Source organism: Theropithecus gelada, chromosome 17 (assembly GCF_003255815.1).
Source record: "Theropithecus gelada isolate Dixy chromosome 17, Tgel_1.0, whole genome shotgun sequence".
Classification (NCBI taxonomy): domain Eukaryota; kingdom Metazoa; phylum Chordata; class Mammalia; order Primates; family Cercopithecidae; genus Theropithecus; species Theropithecus gelada.
In genome coordinates, this window is record NC_037685.1 from 49,968,303 (window position 1) to 49,976,774 (window position 8,472).

The window sequence follows — 8,472 nt, forward strand, 5'->3', positions numbered from 1 at the left end:
TTCCTAGGGCTGATACTACCAGCCTAATGTTTTTAAAAACGTCTTTCTGAAATCATATCTTGCAGTTCTGTCTGAATCTTCTGTCTGAAAAGTTATTCCCGAGACATAGGTCACTGTGTGTGCGGGTGGGTGGACTGTGACCCAGGGGACGCCTGTGAAGAGCTGGGCCCCTGCTCCTTCCCTCCGTGACAGGGTCAGGTCTGCTGCTGCCAGCTGGTAGCACAGTGGAGGCGCAACAGCATGAGGGGGAGGGATGGTCGCCCACTTTAACACAGACACAGGCGTGCCAGCCATGGCTTGTGACTGCATTTTAAGTGCTGGATTTGATCCTAAGATCCTGCAGTTATCCTCATTTCCCAGTATCGGTGTGGCGAGTGTCTCCTGAAGCTCGTGCCAGGTGACAGAGTGGCACTTGGTTGCTTTCCCCAGGACTTAATCTTATGCCTGAGAGGATGAAGGAGCAGTGTCTTGATTTTGTTCAGTCCCTGAATTTCCAGTTTCCCAGGGGTGCCATTCTGAGGGGTGGAGCAGATTTTGCACACGCACGAGGGGCAGCACCTGGCCAGTGGCCTCCAGTCCTGGTTCCTGTTGCATGCTGCTGTGGAGATAGCAGCGGTGCCCTCGCGTGTCAGGAACGTCTTAGGAGCCATCTTAAGCTTTGGCATCATCCTTAACCTTGTTCGCTCAGAGGAGCCTAAGCGTGTGGTAAAATGCAGGTGAAGCCATTATTTAAAATCCCATCTTCATAAAACATTCGTATGTATCGAGCTTTCCTGTGACAGTGACGCTGCGTAGCACTGACACGCTTTTAGGAACACACAAAAGGCAAGCCAGAAGAAAGACCCAGCAAGCGCAAGCACCGTGTCCATAGTTAGCATGTCTGAAACACGCGTGTCCCTTCTTCACGGAGAAATGTTTATCACAGTACTGCTTACAGGCGTTTGTGTTCTGTGATAGAGTATAGCCTTCTGATTTGCATCTGGTATAATTTTCAAAAATATAAATGATACACGTTATACTGTATGACCTTCAAGAAAATATTTTCTTGAAGAAAAGATTTTCTCCCTGCATCATTAAATACAATTTGATTCTTTTCCTCACCTTTTAAAATGAGTATTTTGATTTCCTGATTTCTAAAGTACGTATTTTGCAACATTTATTGAGGGCCTGTCCCATATAAACTCTTGTGCAGGTGTTGGTTAAATGATACAAATGTTCCTCTGACATTGTGAGCAGTTTGCTTTCATTTAGAAAAATGTTGATTTTATATTTTAGGAAATATAAAGTTTTCATAAAGGACCAAATGTTATTTTTTCTAAACCATGTGCTATGATGCTGTAATATCTTGATTATTAAATGTTGCTGTAGAGGAAAATGTTTGTATTGCCAGATCTTGGATTTATAAACACTCACTGTGTATGTTCTGATTGGTCTCATATGTCTTTGCTGAAACTCTTGCAACAGTGGCTCAAAATGGGATGAATAGCCAGAGCAGTATGGTCACAACCTGTAACCTCCTCCCTGTTGAAAATGCTAAGGTTTAAACAATCCATAATTCAGATTTTAAAAAGGCTACAGTTTCCTTTCCTCTCTACGGCTTTGGTCACGAAGGGGCCTGGGCTCAGTAGACAGGGGTGAAGAAACCTGGTAAAACATGCCCTCCTTTAGCCTGGATGAACATTTTTAAATGCATAGTTGATAGAACTTAATATTTAAGTGATGTTGTATAGTCATTTTTCTTCATTCTGCCATGGTGTTCGCCCGAGGTTGATTGATTATTTTTTCATGCTCCTAGGTTCACGCAAAGAATCTGCTCCACAAGTTTTGCTTCCAGAAGAAGAGAAAATTATAGTGGAAGAAACTAAAAGTAATGGTCAGACAGTGATAGAAGAAAAGTAAGATGTCTTCCAGTATTCTAAAGCAGGCATTTGAGCTCTGCAGTGGGGTAGCAGAGTTCAGACAGCTCCCTGAGGGTGGGGGTGTGGCTTTGGAAGCTTCATTTTTTTTTTTTTTTTTTTTTTTGAGACGGAGTGTCACTCTTGTCACCCAGGCTGGAGTGCAATGGTGCGATCTCAGCTCACTGCAACCTCTGCCTCCCAGGTTCAAGCGATTCTCCTGCCTCAGCCTCCCAAGTAGCTGGGATTACAGGCCTGCGCCACCATGCCTAATTTTTGTATTTTTAGTCGAGACGAGGTTTCACCCTGTTGGCCAGGCTGGTCTCCAACTCCTGACCTCAGGTGATCTGCCCACCTCGGCCTCCAACTCCTGACCTCAGGTGATCTGCCCACCTCGGCCTCCCAAAGTGCTGGGATTACAGGTGTGAGCCACCGTGCCCAGCCAGAAGCTTCACTTTTAAAATGTCTTCATAGACTGAAGCTGCCCTTGACTGGGCTTGAACCTGCCGTGCACAGAGGTTGACAGTTTTTAGTTGTGAATGTAGACAGTACACAGGTACGGCAGAGCAGCCCCGTGTCCTCCACTCAGCATCGTAGTGTCTCCTGGCAAGTTTCCGTGTGTCCTCTCCATGCCTCACCCTGTTCATGTGTGTGTTCTGTTTCCTGTTTCAGGAGTCTTGTGGATACCGTATATGCATTAAAGGATGAAGTTCAAGAATTAAGACAGGTACGTCATAATCCATCTTTCAATCTTTTTTTTTTTTTTCAAATGGGAGAAAAGAAAACAATATTAAAAATAAGCTGGCCGGGTGTGGTGGCTCACACCTGTAATCCCAGCACTTTAGGAGGCCATGGTGGGCAGATCACCTGAGGTCAGGAGTTCAAGACCAACCTCACCAATGTGGCAGAAGCCCATCTCTACTGAAAATACGAAAATTAGCCGGGCATGGCAGCAGGTGCGTGTAACCCCAGCTACTTGGAAGGCTAAGGCAGGAGAATCGCTTGAACCCAGGAGGCGGAGGTTGCATTGAGCTGAGATAGTGCCACTGCACTCCAGCCTGAGCGACAGAGTGAGACTTCGTCTCATATAAAAATAAAAAGCTTATTGTGCGTAAGCAAAAACTAAAAGGAGGTCATGTCTTTGAGAAGTCCAGCAGATAAAACAGTTGGTTGTCTATAAAGTGACTTGTTTAAATTCTTTTTTTTTTTTTTGAACAATACTGATTTTGATGTCATAAACCATCGCAAATTCTGTTGGAAGAATAATTTAAAATATCGAAAGTTCTGTCTGGTGACAAATCCTGCAAGGGGCCCTGAGATTAGCCTCTGCCACTGCATGATCCTTGGCTCCCGAAGCCAGTTTAGCGAGCCAGACATGGTGACTAACCAAGGGTGTTCTGGGCAGTGCATAGAATGTGAGTATGAGTGGCTTTGGTGCCCTGCCCGGCTAGGTGAGGGAAGGCTGGGGTGTTTGTTGCACAGAATGTGAGTATGAGTGGCTTTGGTCCCCTGCCCAGCTAGGCGAGGGAAGGCTGGGGTGTCCATTGCACGGAATGTGAGTAGGAGTGGCTTTGATGCCCTGCCCAGCTGGGCAAGTGAAGGTTGGTGTGCTCTTTTGGCCGAGGAGCGGCCTGAGAAGAGTTGTGGTCTGGGATAGAGAGCCGAGAGCAGGTTGCCGTGTGGAACTGGACGCGTGCTCTGCATTCTAAGCAGTGTCCGCAGGGCTTCCAGGTACTGCTTTGCTTGGCTGGCAGGCTTCCGTGTTCACACTTTGCCCCAAGTGGCAGCAGGCGTCCGTTTGTGCCTGCCTCCTACGTCGGAGACATGCCTGGGTTCAGTTGCACAGAGCAGGTGCTCACCCACTTGCTCCCGCACCCGTACCCGTCAGTGGCTGTTACTTCCAGTCCTTTCTGTAACTCTGGAAGGCGGTTATGAATGGACGAAAAGGCTGGAGAGGAGCTGTCCCGTCTGCAGTTTCCAGCCATTTTCTTACGGTATGTTCTATAGAGATTCATTCATGGCCTTAATAAGAGCCATTAGGACCGTTTCCATCCCGGGAGCGGCAGCATAGTCAGGAGCGCTGCTGCCACCCTGTCCAGGTGGTTGAACTTTGCGGACCCCCATGACCTCACAGCCCATAGGCAGCTCACGTGGGATTTCATGAGTCGAGGCCTTAGCTCCTCAAGGATACCTATATGGGGATAGGAAGCCCTACGCAATGCCAAAGATAGTGAACGTACTGTGGTCTGCTTAATTTACAGGATAACAAAAAGATGAAGAAATCTCTAGAGGAAGAACAGAGAGCCCGCAAAGACCTAGAGAAGCTGGTGAGGAAAGTCCTGAAGAACATGAACGATCCTGCCTGGGACGAGACCAATCTATAAGGGACGTCCTTAGTGCTTTCTGTCGATGACCAGTTCTGAGGTGAAGCTGGGCACCCCTGACCCACGTCGGGGTGCACTCAGGACCACAGGGCAGGGCTGGGTGGGGCACCACCTCGCTCTCTGTACATAGAAAAGCTGGAGCTTATTCTGCGAATGGAGACGATCAAACCATGACTGATGAATCCAGACAGGAGGGATTGACTCTGAGGACCTGAGCTGCATCAGTCCCACTCTGTGAACATCTCAGTTACCTCATTCTGCAATAAGTTCAGTGACTGACTAAAAGTCTTGTTTTTCCAGACTTTGAATTGAATATATAAATATTATATGTACATGTTTCTTGTAAATATCCCATTTTGAATGCATACCCGTGGTGGTTCTGTCTGGGCTAATCCCCATGCTAGAATGTCCTTTCCAGCTACGTGAGTAAGAAGCCCCATGCCCGCACCCACCGGAAGCAGAAGCCCGGTGGATGCCTGGTTCGTTCCGCAGCACCAGGGCCTCCACCGTGCTGTGACAGCACCCCCCGTGTCGGTGTTTCTGAATAACCTTATTTATACCTGCAGAGATACACGTCAGTCCCATTCGGAAGTCTTCTCTTAAAGCAGCGTTCCAGTCCCAGACCTACGGGGTTCCGAGGGCAGCTTGCTGGTTGACAGACTCAGTCTCGACCTCAAGGAAGGCCCATACGACACTGCTGCCTCCACCTAGAGGTGTTTGCTCTTGTCCGCTGTCTGAGTACTGTGATTCTCAGATGGATTTGCTGTGTTTTGGGAGATTACACAGACGTTTCTGTGCAGGCTAGTTCAGTAACAACAAAATACACTGTTTTGTCTTCCCTTAAAGAGAGCTCTTACTAGAACCTGTAAATAGAATGTATTATTTATTGTAGGTCACTGCAGCTGACGAGAACAGATGGAGGCCATGCTCCAGACTGATACTGATGGGTGGAGCTTTGCCGTCAGGCCAGCCTCATCCTGAGGTCTGCTCCACCACTGGCTGCAGCCGGCAGGCTTCAGTGCTCACCGAAAGTGAAATCCCCTCCTTCAGCACGCATAAAGCAATATACACCCTAGGTTCCACTAAGCAACGTAGGCGTAAGCAGGGAGCGTTTCCCCCACTGTGTTCCAGTGCAGAGGAGACGGACGAAGCCTGTCCTTGCCGCGGCTTGCTGGGCCCAGGCTGGCTCTGGAAAGCCTGTGCAGTCCTGGGCGGGAAGCCCAGCCCGTGGGGCAGGTTTTCGTTCTGCTTCAGCAATAAATAAGGGTGACCGCAGGGACTTTGCTCTTGGTTTCCCTTCCCGTGAAGAGGTTGGTTTTAAAGTGAGATACACTTTTCCGTAGAACAAGTGTTCTATCTTTAAACACCAAAATTGCAACGCCATGGATTACTGGTCTCAGAACAGCTCATTTTGCATCAGATTTGACTTTCTGCTTTTCCGTCTATTGGCCAAATTGCCCTTTAACTGCACCTGAATCCTTTGTATACTGATGCCTTTGAGCTGGGCACCCTGGGAGAGTGTTCTGTCACTGTTTACGGTTCTTCCTTGCCCTTGCTAATTACAGTCTCTGGTGCCCAGCAAGCCCCCTTCCTGCTTCCTTCCCTGACTCCGGTCACGGGGTCTGCCTGGGCTCAGCATGGACCTGACCCATGCTCGCAGAACCTGGCCTCACCCGGACTTCTCACTAGAATTGCCAGCTTCCTCAACTTAGCAGATTACTCACTCATGCAGGCACAAGCAAAGATCAACACTTTCTCTTTTGGTAAGCTTGAGTTTTACAAGTTATTTTTTGGTGATGCGTAAGACATTGCAGTGGGAAGCCATTCAACTTGAGCGTACTGGAGTTTGCTGTTGTAGCAGGTTTTAACTCAGGAACAATTCTCCTCTGATCTCTCCGCCCTCTGCCGGGAGGCGACGTTCGCCGTCCTCTCGGAGCCGGTAGCGTTGCTGTCCGAGTCCCCAGGACGGATCTCCTGCAGACCTGCCTTAATGCTCAGATCGAAGTATTTCACAAGAATACTTGTGTTTTTAACAGCCCTTCCCCTAGACGGTGCGGCCGCGAGGGCCTTATGTGACTGCATTGCCTTTTCTTTCTGTGGATCCAGTATCTTCCTCGGCTTTTTAGGGAGCAGGAAAAACGTGTCTGAGAGCAAGTCTTTAAAAACCCGCCCTGTTGTATATAACTGTATCTGTTTCACCGTGTGACCTCCCAAGGGGGTGGGAACTTGATATAAACATTTAAAGGGGCCACGATCTGCCCGAGGGTTACTCCTTTGCTCTCACCTTGTATGGATGAGGAGATTAAGCCATTTCTTATCCTGTAGATGTGAAGCACTTTCAGTTTTCAGCAATGTTGGAATGTAGCATCCGAAGCTCGTTCCTTCACATTCGGTAGCGTCTGTGCTTGTCCACATGCGCTGGGCGCCTGGGACCTTGAATGCTTGCCCTGGTTGTGTGGACTCCTTAATGCCAATCATTTCTTCACTTCTCTGGGGCCCCCAGGGCGCCCGTTGACAAGTGTGGAGAAACTCCTAATTTAAATGTCACAGACAATGTCCTAGTGTTGACTACTACAATGTTGATGCTACACTGCTGTAATTATTAAACTGATTATTTTTCTTATGTCACAGAATGTGTCGCTTCATCTCCTTTGATGTGTTTTCTGTGTGCTTGTTCGCTTTACAGTTTCTTTGGACTGATTTAGATTTGAAAATTCTGTCTTCGATACTGGAAGATAACATGTTTCCTTTAAAGTCTAGAGTTTGAGAAAATTTGAAGATTTTTTTTTAAAAGACAAGGAAAGAACACTGGAAGTCTTAGGAACAAAAACTAAAGTAACGGGTCACGCTGGTAGGCACAGCCCCCAGGTCCTCGCCCATGCCTGGAAGAATGGCCTGCATTCTGGAGGGCGCTCAGGACAGCGTTTTGTGAAGCCAAACTTCCTTGAAGGTATCTGTGGGGTCCCTTTTAGGAGCTGGCATAAGACAAAAGGAAATCGCTCGTGTGTGTCCTCGTGTGGCGGTGGTGCAAACGAGGGTGTCTTCCGGAAGGGTGGCTGGGAGGACCGAGTGGGGTCTCCTGTCCGTGGTCCGTGTACCTGGCTCAGGTGTGTCCACAGCTCCACTGCATGTCATTTCAGCCAGCCAGAGGTCAGGCAGCCGCACGCAGTGCCCAGCCAACTGGCTTACTGTAGGAGCTCAAAGGAAGTCAGGATCTACACTCTCAAGGACTTTAATCATTTCAGGCTAAAACAAGGAGGCGTTCAAAAATCCATTTCTGTTGGTTTGCATTGTGACAAGAACGTGTGATGCGTAAGACACCTAATGTGAAGTGTTCATCTTATTGGTGGAGTAGGTAGGCATTTGTACTTGGTACCTCACCAGTAATTAAAAACTAGCGTGCACCTGAGCCATGTATACTGTTTTTTAACTGTACACTTTAAAAATTTAAAGGTATACTGGGCCATGTATACTTTATTTTCTTGCATAACTGTTTAATTTTTCCCATAAGCAGGTATTATTTTCCTAATTAAAAACTAGCATGTGCCAGAGATTTTAATTGTGAAAACAATACCTGTTTATAGGGAAAATAGAAACAGTGCCAGGATATAAAGTAAAAAGCTCGTATTCCACCTCCCAGTGCCCTGACCCTGTTCCCCAGAAGTAGCTCCTGTTCTGTGTCCAGGTTCTTGTGTTCATTCTTCTGACCAAATGCCAGTGTGCGGTGTCTGTGTTTAACTTTTTTCCCAGCAAGTGAGGTTGCACTAAGTATATTCTTTCCTAACTTGCCTCTTTGAGCCTTGTCTTAGGTATCTTTCCATATGGGTGTATGTGGTTCGAACCATTCATGGTTTTTGACCACTGCATAAATTTTCCCCTGACTGAATGCACTGCAGTTTGTCACCCATCAGTGGATATTTGGGAGGGAGCAGTGACTCTTGCAGAAACGCTCTACTGAATATCCTTCTGTGTACAGCTGTGCAACTGCACATGCAGCTAAATGATTAACTTCTGGGAACGTCTGTGTGTTTTTAGCTTTGATAGAATTTGCCGTATTTTTACAAGGTGTTTTGGAAATGATGACCTTGGCAGTCGTACAGTTCTAGTTTCTCAGAAGGAATGGGGCCATGATGGCAGGGGAAGCATGCTCTTCGTTGCGATGCCTTCTCATGGAAGCCGCTGACTCCAAAACA

The 8,472-nt window shown here is 47.5% G+C and overlaps 1 protein-coding gene across 13 annotated transcripts in view; it reads left to right on the forward strand.

The window, feature by feature from the left end:
- Positions 1-6,909, forward strand: part of ARHGEF7 (Rho guanine nucleotide exchange factor 7) — a 179,901-nt gene extending 172,992 nt beyond the window's left edge. For 9 of the 13 annotated variants that reach the window (XM_025364120.1, XM_025364121.1, XM_025364126.1 and 6 more), the window contains 3 exons: positions 1,796-1,895; positions 2,568-2,622; positions 4,157-6,903. In XM_025364120.1, the coding sequence (XP_025219905.1) occupies positions 1,796-1,895; positions 2,568-2,622; positions 4,157-4,279 (278 nt within the window). In that variant the 3' untranslated portion in view covers positions 4,280-6,903. Of the gene's footprint in view, positions 1-1,795; positions 1,896-2,567; positions 2,623-4,156 lie in introns of all 13 variants that reach the window. The other 4 variants (XM_025364119.1, XM_025364132.1, XM_025364131.1 and 1 more) reach the window with 1 other exon arrangement.
- Positions 6,910-8,472: the final 1,563 nt, after the last annotated feature.